The sequence below is a fragment of the Nannobrachium achirus genome (assembly GCF_963921795.1).
Source record: "Nannobrachium achirus genome assembly, chromosome: 17".
Lineage (NCBI taxonomy): Eukaryota > Metazoa > Chordata > Actinopteri > Myctophiformes > Myctophidae > Nannobrachium > Nannobrachium achirus.
Genome location: NC_137824.1, coordinates 8,924,607 through 8,939,396, shown reverse-complemented (window position 1 = coordinate 8,939,396; position 14,790 = coordinate 8,924,607). Strand labels below are relative to the sequence as shown.

Below are 14,790 nucleotides of genomic sequence, written 5' to 3'. Positions count from 1 at the left end.
GGCAATATTTTGCCCAAGGAATGTTTTTCATGCAAAACAAATGCTTGCAATGGATTCAGATAATGATGAAGAACCCCTAGTTTGACCCCTCACATGCTACTTAAAGCAGATTTATTTATTAATATTTCTAGTGGAGTCAATGGAACAGTGAATATACAAATGGCCATAACTTTTTTTCGCAATGTTTCCGGCAGAGCAGGCCTTTCATTCTGTGGACCTTAATGACCAAACTAATAGATAAAACAGAAATAAAAAGTGCGGCAGAACATCACAGGTTCAACCCTAATCCTTGAGCTTTTGGGCATGTGGATCCCCGACTAGTATGTAATGGTCCAGGTTTCCAGAAGGCGTCATGCATACCCATCATGTTCAGCCTCTCAGTGTGTGTGTCCCATATTCCTTTGATTCCCTCAGCGGCAGACTTGCACAGGAAACAACAGATTCCAGTTCAAATCTGCTGCCGAGCCAATCAAATTGAGCTATGGGAAAATTACCCCAGAACAGGAAACGGTTATGCCGCCCCCAACTGGAAACCCAGGGATTGACAGTTATTCACAGGCAGAGATAATAATAATAATAAAAAAATATATATATGGTGTCAATGTTTAATATGACCCCAACAGAAGCAAATCACAAAATAAACAATATTGACGACTTTGTTCATAAATCACAGCTGAAAACCAATTGTTACACAAAGTGTAGTCTCCACTATTCCACAATCTCCAAATGCTATTATAGGGCCGACGAAGGAAGCTGTCATCTGTTCGTCATTCCCGTTAATGAAAATATATTTTACATCTTTAAAACACGTTTTTGGATTTCCTTTTCTGATAAGCAGCAACCTATATATGATTAGACTAATTTGAGCGGATGTCCCGCATCCTCACCGCCTCAGTTTCCAGCACTTCCTTTGCACAAACAGAAACGTTTGAACGTCTGACTCGGAGACTACACTAAGTGTAACAAAATTATAAATTCATAAAAGCATAACAACAAAGGGGTGCTAATATGAACCAGACCCATATCACCTCACCTTTCCCCCATTTTCTCCCCAAATTAATCATTGTGCCATTTAATTCCTCGCCACACATTTCTCTGTATTGCCACTGCTGTTGTATCGTCCTACTGACACACCTGCCAGTGAGGAGCCCCCACCGGGAGGACGTACTGTTGTATCCTACTGGCTCACCTGCCAGTGAGGAGCCCCCACTGGGAGGACATACTGTTGTATCCTACTGACTCACCTGCCAGTGAGGAGCCCCCACTGGGAGGACATACTGTTGTATCCTACTGGCTCACCTGCCAGTGAGGAGCCCCCACTGGGAGGACGTACTGTTGTATCCTCCTGGCTCACCTGCCAGTGAGGAGCCCCCACTGGGAGGACATACTGTTGTGTCCTACTGACTCACCTGCCAGTGAGGAGCCCCCACTGGGAGGACGTACTGTTGTATCCTACTGGCTCACCTGCCAGTGAGGAGCCCCCACCGGGAGGGCGTACTGTTGTATCCTACTGACTCACCTGCCAGTGAGGAGCCCCCACTGGGAGAACGTAGAGCCTCTGTGTTAAGGTCTGTCCATACTTTCTCCGAAATGTTCAGTTAGTTGGATGTGCACATTTTCGAACTCTCATTTCGTCTAATGCTTTTCAGAAGCCACGAGTGGCATCATTTTGTAGTTGAAACGGACCTTTTGACCGAAGAGGGCGGTTTCGGTCAAAGTATGGACAGGCCTTTACTCCTCCCGCACACCACTCCCCACTGACAGGCTCCGCCCCCAGCCCGTAGGAGAATGTGCAGTGGCAAAATGTCCTCCTCTCTGCCCAGCTTCCCTCCCCTCGAACACGGTCCAGAAATGGATTATTGATTCAAGTCCAGGTCAGTGTGAGGTGTGTCCAGAGCTCTGCGTAGGTTCTGCCAGAACAGTCCAGGGTGCTGTCCAGCCTGGGACCAGCTCAGGTAGGTGTGTCTCTTCACCAGCCTCCTCATGTGATAGTAGGGAGACAACTGGTGGGCTGGAATGTCCTCCAGAAACACCAGGATCAATACGTCCTTCTGTTCATCAAACAGACGGTAGCTGCACACAGGGGACCACAGGACACTTACACTCAGTCTAGTTGCATTTACATTAAGTGATACTTTATTCCCCAGCACCATGAGGGGAAGTAACAATTGGGTGACACTTAAAAGCCCAGAGCGTTTTATATCGACTTATGAGGTCAAGTAGTATCGTTACAATTGCTGGATACTTTGTTTGCAAATCAGAGTGAATTGAATTCTTATAGATTATAATGTGATTGTATGCATTGTAATCCGGGTTACAATGTTTGTGTTTGAGATTGGACTGGATCTTACTTATGTTTACTACATATTTCACGACGACTTGCAAAGCTAAGGAAAATTGAAAAATAGCTGGCATTGAGGGCTAATTTGGTTAAATATGTCTGGCAGAATTGGGCTAAGGCGAGTACAGGCCGGCAGGCCATAACCATATAAGGAGTTCCCAAATATGGAGAGTGTTGTTACCTCAGTGTGTTGTCATGGATTAGCAAACTAATCAGTCAGCTCCATACATGGGCATATATTGATAACATCAGGGGTTGCCATATATGGGCATAAAAGGGGGCATGCCCATATATGGGCATATACTGATAACATCAGGGATCTCCATATATGGTAATAAAAGAGACAAGGACTGACAGATACAGTTATCTGCATATTTGGCATTAAAGTGACAAGGACTGACTTAACTGATGTCTTACTGAATTATTATATTGCCAGCATTATTATTATCTTGTAAATCTGCCTTTGCAGTGAAACGGCGCCCCCACCTGGCCATCTGGAACTCTCTAGAGCACCATTCACTCTCCAGGTAATGATGGCTGATCACACAGATGGTCTTTCTGCTGCCATAGATGGCATCTGTAATGTTCTCTATGATGGGTGCACCTGAAAACAAAATATACAAACACACATTCAAAACTATTTGGATGGATGGATGGCTAGATGGCTAGATAGGTAGATTAACCTCGCCTACCAGGCTTTCTGGGGGAAAGCCTGGTGTTCATTCACTACAGGCCGTTTGGTTTCCGCCTAAAGCGCGGAAACCACTAGAAGATTTGGTGCCCCCCGTTTGTTTCCCCAATCCCTATTAAAATGCTCGAGTAGCCTAGTGTAGTCTTGCAAGTCGCTAAGAGTTGGACTAAAAGATGCATATACCAAACGAATGTTTCAAAAGCAAAACTACTCCGCATCAAGGAGTTTATTAGGTAGGCCCTAAAAGTATGTCCTTGAGCGCAGGGGAATATTTTGGGTTAAAACTGAATCCGGTTTGATCTTTCCGGCAAATTGTAGTCCTTTGAGTACTACAACATGACGTGTTGTGGTTTCCGCTCCAGACCGGTTACAACCCCGAAAAGTGAAGTGATCCCAGACTAAGGTAGATAGATACAGATGGGAAGGTTTGTACCTGAGATTTAGAAACATAGATGTACATACAGTATAAGCGAGAAACAGAAGAGGTAGCCTACCTGGTAGGAAGTCTCGGTGGTGCAGACAGAGTCTCCAGCCCTGCTCTCCCTCCAGCACTGGAAGCATTTCTCTGCAAACCCAGAGCTCATCGTGAACGTTGTAGGAGATAAAGGCATCGTAGCGCTCAGGAGACCCCCTCTTTCTTTCCTTGGCATCATAAAGGAAGGCCAGGAAGAGGTAGTAGGCATAGAGAAGATGCAAGCTCAGGAAGTGGTAGGTGAAGGATGTGAGCAGAGTCAGCACAATCACACAAGTGGAAGAAATGTAGCAGATGAAGCTAGTGTCCACAAAACAGGAGTGATAGTCAAAGTCCAGAAACCTGGTTCCTTTTTTAGCCAGAGGATAGGCACAAGTGTAGCGCTGAACATCAACTACCTGTGTTTGGTTGTTGTTCACCATCCACTGCTGAAAGTCCGCATTAGCGCAATCACAAGTGAAAGGGTTTTTATCCATTTTAATATACTTGAGAGCAGGGAGGAAACTGAACACAGATACATTGATCACTGCCAACTCATTCTGGCTCAGGTCCAACCAGGAGAGTCTAGTCAGGTTGGCTTGTGTCAGGAACTCAAGGGACTTCAGTTCATTGTTGGAGATGTCGAGAGCTTCTAGGGTTGGTGTGTTTTCAAATGTGATAGATGATATGTTAGGAATAAATAATTGCTGATTGGATTGCATTTTAAGGCTCTTCAGGTTTCTCAGTGATGGTAAATACAGTAACGATATAATTCTGGGGGAAACAAAATTAAAACTGAGACTAAGAGTTTCAAGTTCCTCCAGTCCTTCTAAAGCAGTGCTGTCCCAACCATACAATCCATCTGATCCCAGCACTAAGTGTTTGAGCGATTTCAGATTTGTAAAATCCCCCTTCCCCAGGAATGAAATCTGATTCCAACTGAAATCCAATAATTCCAGTTTCTGTAGGCCAATCTTGAATGCACCGCCAAACATCCATATGTTATTGTGACTCATAGTTAGAACCTTTAACTCGTTGAGGTGTCGAAAAACACACGCTTTGAGTTTAGAGATGGGGTTGGAATCTAGATGAAGGTGTGTGAGTCTGGTTACATTTAAGAAGTCTGAGCAGCTTAAATTATGGATACTATTGTGATGCAGGCTTAAGTTTTGAAGCACGGGGAGAAAATTAACAACGTCCGGCACTTTGGAAAGGTCGTTACAGGCGAGGTCCAGGTAACTCAGTTGATTCATGTGTTGTATTGAATCCTTAGACAGTTCAGTCAGGTCATTGCCTAACAGGTCCAGGTAGGTTAGCTGAGTGCAATTTGCCAGTTCTTCTCCTATGCTGTCAATGTGGTTTTCCTGCAGGGTGAGTGCCCTCAGTGTGGGTATTTTGCAGGCAATATTTAAGAGCCCTCTGTCTATCCACGTCTTGTTCACAGCAGACAACTGTAGAGACGCCAGCGAATCCAGGCTCTCTAGAGAATTTCGGATGTTGGACATGTAATGACCCATCAAATACACCGTGGTTAAATTTCTGAGGAAATACTTGTCTGGTATGTCCCACTCCCATCCAGAATCATTACAACAGTATGACAGGTCGATTTCCTTAAGATGTGGAAACACAGCTGTTGTGATGCTGAACATTTTCATCGACCCTGAAATGATTCTCAACTCCCTGAGCTCAGAGGACATGTTTAATGGCAGATCCCTTGACTGAAAAGACTCTAACTCGTAAATTGAGATGTTCAGCGCCTGTAAGCGTGGTAGCTGTAAGATGGTGATGACGTCTGTCACTTGATGTATGTGGTTGGACTCCAGACTCAGTTCCTGTAAGCTGGTGAGTGACTGGAAGGCAGCAGGGTTGATGGATGTGATATCGTTTCCGTCCAAGCTCAGTATCAAGAGGTTAGATAGTCCCTGAAACATGTTGTCTGTCAGTGTTGTTAGTTTGTTGCCGTTCATACAGAGCACTTTAAGTTCTGCCAAACGGACAAACGCCCCGTCATCTACATGAGTTATTAAATTATAACTCAGGTTCAGATCTGTGAGATTCAGCAGATGGTAAAAATCTGTGCTGTTTATGCTTTGAATATCATTAGTTTCAAGTGTCAATGATATAACCTCTCTGGGAACGTCGTCTGGTATGCTACGGAGGTGACGGTTTTTACATTCCACTGAAACACCAGCAGTGACATTGCTAGAATAAACAACATTGCAGTTTTTCAAGAAGTAAGCCAGTATGGGATTAAGATAAAGCGTGAACAAAAGAAACAAGACGGGGAAACAATGGCAGCTTCCTATCTGTAGCATCATGGCTGTCTTCAGGGTCAACTGTCAGGTACTTTTGGTGAAGTAATTCTGCTGTGGACACTGGTTGGTGACAACACTGTTCAGCATTGATGATCTAAAGAGGATACAACAGTAAAACAGTTACAGTACACATGTAAACTTTATTTGTGTAGCGTAACTCTACACTTGGGGTAGGCAACATTAGGCACGGTGCCAACATTGAAACAGGGTTAAGTGAAGTGTGAGAGAGAGGATTTATATTTTTAAAATCAAATATTGTTTTAAACGTGGTCAATTACATTAAGTCACCTAATCTTCAGCAAATTACACCCTGCACATAATTCTACATTCATTACAATTCTGAACTTTGACTGGGGAGTGAGTTGATGAGGAGATGGTGAGTCTAATGATCATTATAACAATGTCCTAACAATCAAAATATGTCCGGATTTTGATGGGGTGTCATTAAAATGTATGTTGACATGACGGCACACTGACTATCTAGAGCAGGTTGGGTTAGCGCCCCAGCCTGTGTCTTCCGTGAGGAAGAAGCCCAACAAATCCACGGTCAGGCCCTTAGGAGGGCCATTCAACTGCAGCAGCTGAATGGAATGTTTGGATTGGGGTCTGGTGCAACGCACAGGTTCTGAACCTGGTGAGAGCAGGAGAGGACCTGGTGAGACGTAGGAGGAGCCCGGCCAGGAGTCAACCCATAGAGCCTAGTTCTTCCACGCGCCAGAATAGTACCCCCAATCCCGGCAGAGTAGTTCCGGTGCAGCACATTGAGTGACCCTGTCTTTCCCTAATAGGACTGATCGTGGATAGCTACTGGGACGTAAGTCGGGACTTGATCAACCCCAGCTGGGTCACCTGGGCGAGGGTGTATGATGTTGCGAGACCCGAAACACCCGTCGACCCCAGGCTACATCACTGATGATACGTCCCAGTTGCATCCTTGTGATGTTTTTTTTTTTTTTTCAGAAAATAAATACATGGTATTTTGTTCCAAAAAGGCTGCTGACCCCTGCTCTACATAGATAATCAGTCTAGATTCCACATTGAAATGAATATTACTATTATTATATTATTATAATACTGTGTATAATATTAGGCCTATCCTATAATATAATTCTAAATAAGATAATGTTGTTCAGTATATCTGACTGCCTTTATTGACTGAAGAAATGAAAATGAAACATTTGTCATGTTGCAGTTATATAGAAAAGTGTGATGCATCGTCAAATCCAATCATTACCTGGTGAATCGTATTGGAATTGAACCGTGAGGACAGTACCAATGCACATCTCTAATAACAATGTGTCTATAGGTGCCCCAGGTCTAAATGGGTTAAATAAACTGAGAAATTATCCAATCAGTAATACAATGTTGGTACTTTATATAACATGTACCATGGACTTACTAACCACCTACAGTACCACTCTGGTCTGGGAGCTTGTTTTGGGTGCACGAAAATCACAAAAGAAAAAGTATGTTGGATTCAAATTGAACATACAAATTATACTAAGATCCCCTGACCCACTCTATCACCTTCCTGTGATTTTAAATTGAAAAGCGAATGAATGCTGTTATACAAATCTGCCTTCCTCCAATAATAGCTGATTTTATCTATGAAGGTCAAGTCCTTTTTATCTTTTAGTGACTTTGAAAGGGTGATAAATGCCTTTTGTTTCTACTGGCCTCGATTACACTATGCCAGCATTAGTCATTAGTCAAGCCTCCCTCCGTCTCTCGCCTGCAGCCAATACAATGTTTGTTATTACATAACGATAAAGATTAGTCGCTTGTGTGGTGTACATTTCAGTGAATTTAAGGCATGCCTCTGTCTAGTAACACCAAATACAGGTACATATCTGGTAAAACTTGCAAGATAATAATAATGCAGAAAATTCACAAGGACTAGTCGTTTCCAGGATGATATTCAGAGCACCATGACAATATTTCTGTACCAAAGGAATTGAACATTTTAAACGTACCTGAGCTGCTAATAAAAGTCAGTGACAATCATCCTTCCAGTGCCATGCAGTTCAGAGGACTGAAGCATCTGTAGAGAGAGTTCATCTGACAGTGACAGGAGGTCACTGTAGAGGGTCATGTGACATGGAAGTTCATTTGACCACAGCTCAGCTCGTACCTCAGGAGTTACACTGTGTGGTAATAGTGGAGGGAAGTGAAAGAGGAAGAACCCACAATGGACCCACAGGCCTGTGTGTGTGTGTGTGTGTGTGTGTGTGTGTGTGTGTGTGTGTGTGTGTGTGTGTGTGTGTGTGTGTGTGTGTGTGTGTGTGTGTGTGTGTGTGTGTGTGTGTGTGTGTGTGTGTGTGTGTGTGTGTGTGTGTGTGTGTGTGTGTGTGTGCGTGCGTGCATGGGTGCGTGCACACGTGCGTGTAAAGAGCTATATGAACTAAAATAGGCCTCATTCGAGAAACTTGCTTACACTTGTATCTGATCTTAAAATGCTTGTGCAAGCGATCAACATCAACTATGATAGTGCCAAAGATTAAATTACAACTTTTACTAAATGTTTTTACTTTTTTAATCAGTTATTAAAAGTAAGGATGCCTAACTGGGCTCATCTTACTCAATCCGGGAAAGCTCCTGTGTCATCTCAGAGGCTATATATACAGTATAGCATCAGGATTAGGATTTAGAAGGCATTTTTTAGACTGCCTCGGGTCTAAATGGGTTGAAGCCGTGAGGCATATAGGGATGGGACGTTGCGACTGTGAGCTTGTAGATCGTCTATTTTTTGGCAAAGATATTTGATAGAAAGTGAAAAAAAGACTGTATCAAGTATGTATATTATAAGTAGCTTTTACCAATTATAAAGGGTATAAGTGGTACCGGATATGCAGCTCGGCAAATAAAAGGTGATTTGATCCCAGTGCATGACATTGACGGAGGACGATATCACGATAAATTAAATCTCTACGAGAATACGATTATCGTGAGTGTTTTTTATCACGATAAACGATAATATCGCGTATCGTTCCATCCCTAGAGGCATATTCATAGCGATGTGTATTTTTTCAGTTGAAAGCTGCAGGCTGGAACTTCCCTGTTCTAGCCTGGATTTGAACCCCGGTGTCCGCCTGACGTTAACTTTTAACCTCCGGTCAAACCGTGTGTCAAACCAGAAACAGGATGGTAACAAAGGTCATGTCCAACCTAGACACAGGAATGTCTCCTTAGAAGAGCAAGGAGACCAAATACAACCACCCCAACAACAATATAAGTTATATTGTATTAACATACTCTACCATACAGCTTGTATAAGTTATATGTGTAGCCTAGAGCTTCTTTATTCCCAGTGTGGAATGGTCATAACCTGACTCCTGCCTACGCACTGCTGCCACCATCTGACGGAGTCAGGTTAGAATGGTCATTAGTTGTATAATAACTGACAGAACCACATAAGAATGGAATAGTTATTAGTTGTATAATAATTGACAGAATCACATAACAACGGAATCGTTATTAGTTGTATAATGATTGACAGAATAGCATAACAGAAGCAGTTATAATTTAGCAATCAATATAGAATCCATCACACCTGGCAGTGATTGACATCCACAAACAGGAAGCTGTTCAAAGAGGAAAGATGTTTTTAAGTGTGTTCAGCTGACATGTCAGAAACATCATTCATTCTACTGGACATTTAAAACATGGATTAACACACATGTAGCTGACATGTCAGAAACATCATTCATTCTACTGGACATTTAAAACATGGATTAACAGTTTAACACACATGTAGCTGACAATGCTTCCTGGACTGCTGGAGGTAAGCTGTGCTCTGCAAACACAGTAATGTTATTTTATGATTTTGCTATGAAAAACGGCTCATTTCAACTGTAAAGTGAAGCACATATTTTGTGGTGTTGGTTCATTGTGATGAGATCGAACTGAGCGAAATTAACTATTTTATAAAGGTCTTCTCATATAAATACTACAGGGGGAGGGAACTTGCACTGCTTGTGCACAGACATTAATTTCATGTTTGAAATGTTCTTTTGGTGAAAATAGCAGACCTGCAAGCTCACAACGCATCGCACTGTGGCGCATTGTGAGCATGGAGGTCAAGATGCCACATTCAAGTTCAGGAGAGTTTGGACAAGGCAATTCTTGTGAATGCTGCCTTCAGGTATGGCATCCAAGCGGGCAGAGCAGAAAGAGGATATTTGCATTTCTTTCACCATAGTAAAAACTGCTTTTGTGGTCTGGAGAGGGCACTTTTTAGTACAGACGGATAAAACGGCAGGGTCTCAATCCCTCTTTGAAGTCTTTGTGTGCATGTGGCTTACCTAGATTTGAACACTCAATCTCCTGGTCCTAAGATATTTGCTCTACCAACTGAGCTAATCAGATGTGAGCATTGATTCTATGATCCTATACTTTACTGAGACAAAACATCCTATAAAGTTTACTGAGATACTACACTCTGCATTCTATCTGATCCTATTTACTAAGACACTAAACAAACAGTCTCTCTGCATTCTGTCTATTTACATATTATCAAATCTAATATTATTATTAGATTTGTCTGAGTGAGGTTAGCTCAGTTTGTAGTGTTCATGCCTAATGACCACAAGGTTGTGTGTTTGAGCCTGGTAATAACACAAATACCGTATATCAATCTTATGCAGTGCTAATCCACTTTCTCAGGTAAATAAAAAAAAGAAAAAAGAAAGAATGCATCATGTTCACCAAACATTGGTTTAAAACCCCACTGTCACGCTCTCATCAGCCTATATTACCTGTAATGTATAATTTGTAATAACTTGTTTGAATTCTAAATGACTCATACTAAATAAAAAAAAATGCAGGAAATGAAAGTTAACTTAATCCAACTAAAATCCAATAGAACATCAAATATAAAGTGAATTAAAAACATAATATCGAAATAGAATAATAAAAACAGGGTTAAGTAATGAAAAAGAAAAGCTGTTATGACACGCAAGAATACATCTGATTAGCTAATATTATTGATGACGTCACCCCGCGCCTCTGCTCATTGTACTTCACTGTCTGTGGGCCTGGCCGGTCCGTCTCCCCCTGCACACACTATGACAACCAGGAAGTCGCCTTAGGGGAAAATGTATTTTATTACTAAATCTGTGGATACAAAAATGATACTACCTATTATATATCTTAGTTTTAGCCACACTGTTCATGTCAAGTAGTTAGTTTAGCTTATGTGTTGAAATGATAATAATCACTATGGAGTTTGGCTGCTGGGTGGTCGAAGGCTGGATTCCAGCCAGGGAGGAGGGAGCTAAAGACAGACACATATAATGGTGGTGCTCGCTGACAAGTGCTTGTGACAAGTGCGGTGCGGTGCTCTCATAGCAATTTTGATCATTATAATGATTACGCTTCAACAAACTAGTTCACATGAACAATATCGATGTAACTAAGATATTCGAATGGGTACATACCGGTATATTTTATATGCACAGAATTAAATTAAAATACATTTTATGTTGAGGCCACTTCCTCAATTTCCTGGTCAGTGCGAGCCGAGTCAGCCGAGAGGCGCTGCTCTCTCTCTACTCTCTGACTGTTTCAGAGCGTTTACAGAGAGAACACGTGACCTACTGTATCACAATGTAAAACTTTGGGGCACGACATACGGTAACAGCTTTAAAGAGGTGAGCCTTACAAAGTGCTTTGAATAAAATATACCAGCAGGTAACAACTAACGCCAGCACTGTCTGTTAATGTTAACAGCAAACAACGAAACAAACGCTCCTCCATCCCCGACGATTTCCCCCTTCTAAATCAATATAAATTCCCCTCCAGATTCTCTTTCATTCACAAATTTTGTGTTTCATTCTCAGGTGTGTCCAGAGCTCTGCGTAGGTTCTGCCAGAACAGTCCAGGGTGCTGTCCAGCCTGGGACCAGCTCAGGTAGGTGTGACTCTTCATCAGCCTCCTCATGTGATAGTAGGGAGACAACTGGTGGGCTGGAATGTCCTCCAGAAACACCAGGATCAATACGTCCTTCTGTTCATCAAACAGACGGTAGCTGCACACAGGAGACCACAGGACAGTTACACTCAGTCTAGTTTCATTTACACTTATTTACAGTGAGATAAACTACTTGCATAAAAAAAAAAAAACATTCACTTAGTTTTTGTAAATAATGCTATATTAATGCTCTATTAATGTATTAATTAATGCTATATTTACATAAAGTTTATAGTGTGACACTGCCCAATAAATGCCTGAAAGGGTATATTTCCTCTCCATGCCAAAACAAATAGAAAAATAAATACAAATGTAAGTCAATTCTGCATGATACACAAATTGTTCTGTAATTGTGTCCCTCATTATGTTTTTCATTGGAATTTACAGTGAAACATCAGAGAAATGGCGCCCCCCACCTGGCCATCTGGAACTCTCTAGAGCACCATTCACTCTCCAGGTAATGATGGCTGATCACACAGATGGTCTTTCTGCTGCCATAGATGGCATCTGCAATGTTCTCTATGATGGGTTTACCTGGAAATAAGACATATAAACATTATTCAAACCACGTTTCAAACTATTTCACTTCTTGAAAGGCTGGGAGAGGTCCCGACTCCATGCCTGCTTACAACCGCTGGTGACACAAAGAGACATATTTATATAAATACAGTATTACTTAGAGACAGAGAGAGGTTTGTACCTGGTAGGAAGTCTCGGTGGTGCAGACAGAGTCTCCAGCCCTGCTCTCCCTCCAGCACTGGAAGCATTTCTCTGCAAACCCAGAGCTCATCGTGAACGTTGTAGGAGATGAAAGCATCGTAGCGCTCAGGAGACCCCCTCTTTCTTCCCTTAATGGCATCATAAAGGAAGGCCAGGAAGAGGTAGTAGGCATAGAGAAGTTGCAACCTCAGGAAGTGGTAGGTGAAGGATGTGAGCAGAGTCAGCACAATCACACAAGTGGAGGAAATGAAGCAGAGGAAACTATTGTCCACCAAACAGGAATGATAGTCAAAGTCCAGAAACCTGGTTCCCTTTTTAGCCAGAGGAAAGCCACAGGTGTAGCTGTGAGCGTCAACTACCAGTGTTTTCTTGTTCTGCATCCACTGCTGAAAGTCAGCATTAGAACAATCATAACAATTAAAAGGGTTGTCATTCATTTTAATATACTTGAGAGCAGGGAGAGAACTGAACACAGAGACATCGATCACCATCAACTCATTCTGTCTCAGGTCCAGCCAGGAGAGTCTAGGCAGATTGGCTTGTGTCAGGAAATCCAGGGACGTCAGATTACAGTTTATTAAGGAAAGAGTCTTCAGCTGTGGTACATGTTTAAATGAGTCTGGGTATGGTTGTTCACTATGTTCAACGTACACATGTTCCAAATGTTTCATATCTGAGATCATGTCCCATACGATATGGATATGATATGGATCAGAGTATTTTGGATCGAATTGTACTGATAAGCTCTTCAGGTTCTGCAGTAAGGTGGTATTATAGTTTTGCCATTGTAACTCATGGGGAGGTGAAGATGTCATTGTTAAGGGTTTATTATTAAAACATAGTCTAAGTGTTTCAAGTTCATCTAGTCCTTCCAAATAGTTGCTATTCCATAGATAATAGGCAGCCACGTAACATAATTCTAAGTGCTTGAGTGATTTCAGACTCATGAATCCCTCTTTGCTGAGTGTCTCAATGACATTTCCATTCAGAGTTAGAACCTTTAACTCTTTAAGATGTTGGAGTTCCGACAAGATGGCGACCGAGTAGGACGCGTTTGTTGAGCTCTGTGGAGGTGCATAGTTTTCACATTTTTTAAGCCCATTTTTTACTGCCTTTATAGTTCTTTTGAGACTTTAAACGCCCAAAACACTGGTGAGCGTCTGTTTTTGCAGTTGTTTCGTGTTTCATGCCGAATACGATTAACACGAGGTCGAGGAGTACCAGGTCTCCGACCGCAAACGCCGACAACATGGCCGGCGCAATGCAGGGCGACGCTGACGCTCCGGTTACAAAGAGCATGCTGCGCGAGGTCCTCAAGGAATCACTGAAAGAGTTTATGGATGGTTTTATTCAACCCATGATGCTTGGCTTGGAGAAGAAATTACTGAAGAAGATTGATGACTTCGGAAAGGAGCTGCGTCCTGCAGTCGCCACGCTGAACACGACCGTGGCTGAACAGGGGGAGGCCATTGAGAACTTTGGTTCCTCCATGGACAGTTTGCAGATGTGTATCACTGAATTGGAGAGAAGATGTGCTAATCTGGAGGAGAAGCTCGTCATAGCAGAAGACCGGAGTCGTAGGAACAACATAAGAGTGATTGGGATCTCTCCTGGGCTAGAAAAGGCTGACCCAGTGGCCTTTATCCAGTCTTTTTTGCAGAAAACATTCCCCGACGAGTTTCCCGACTCCCCCCCGGAGGTGGATCGTGCTCATCGGACCGGCAATCCACGTTCTGATAAGCCAAGGGCTTTCCTGGCAAGGATCCATTTTTTCCGGGTAAAGGAACGCATACTCCAGCTCTCCAGGAAAGCAGGCCAACTGACATACAATGGCAAAAAGGTGTATATTTTCCCCGACTGGTCTGCTGAAACATCAAAGAGAAGGGCAGCTTTCGGGCCAGTAAAGGAATTCCTACGTTCCATCACCGCGGAAGGGGTTAAATACGGAATAAGGCACCCGAGCAAATTCTGGATAACCGTGGATGAGGCGACTTCTACTTTCAACTCACCCAAGGAAGCTCTGGCCTTTTGCAAGGATAAGTTCAAGACTCCAGGTGCTGCGGACGAGACTCTAGCTACGCAGGATGATGAGACGACAGTTACAGAGAACTAACTTTTACCAGGGACACTTTTGCTTTCGTGATCGCGTGCTTTCAAACACATTCTGCCGATGTGATATCCTTTTGCCTTTAATGGACTGTTGGTAAGCTGGCTGGGACTTTGGAGATGACTTTTACGCAGCGTCTTTCTTTCCTCACTCTCTCCTCCTCCTCCTCCCCAAAGGGTGAGTTGTTAATGTAAGCCT

The 14,790-nt window shown here is 42.7% G+C and overlaps 1 protein-coding gene across 1 annotated transcript; it reads right to left on the bottom strand.

The window, feature by feature from the left end:
- Positions 1-8,923: 8,923 nt before the first annotated feature.
- Positions 8,924-12,865, bottom strand: LOC308302228 (toll-like receptor 13; the record flags this gene model as incomplete). Its single annotated transcript, XM_080746487.1, has 4 exons — positions 8,924-8,963; positions 11,698-11,823; positions 12,182-12,299; positions 12,466-12,865. The coding sequence occupies 4 exons, from the start codon at positions 12,863-12,865 to the stop codon at positions 8,924-8,926; spliced, it is 684 nt and encodes a 227-aa protein (XP_080602613.1).
- Positions 12,866-14,790: the final 1,925 nt, after the last annotated feature.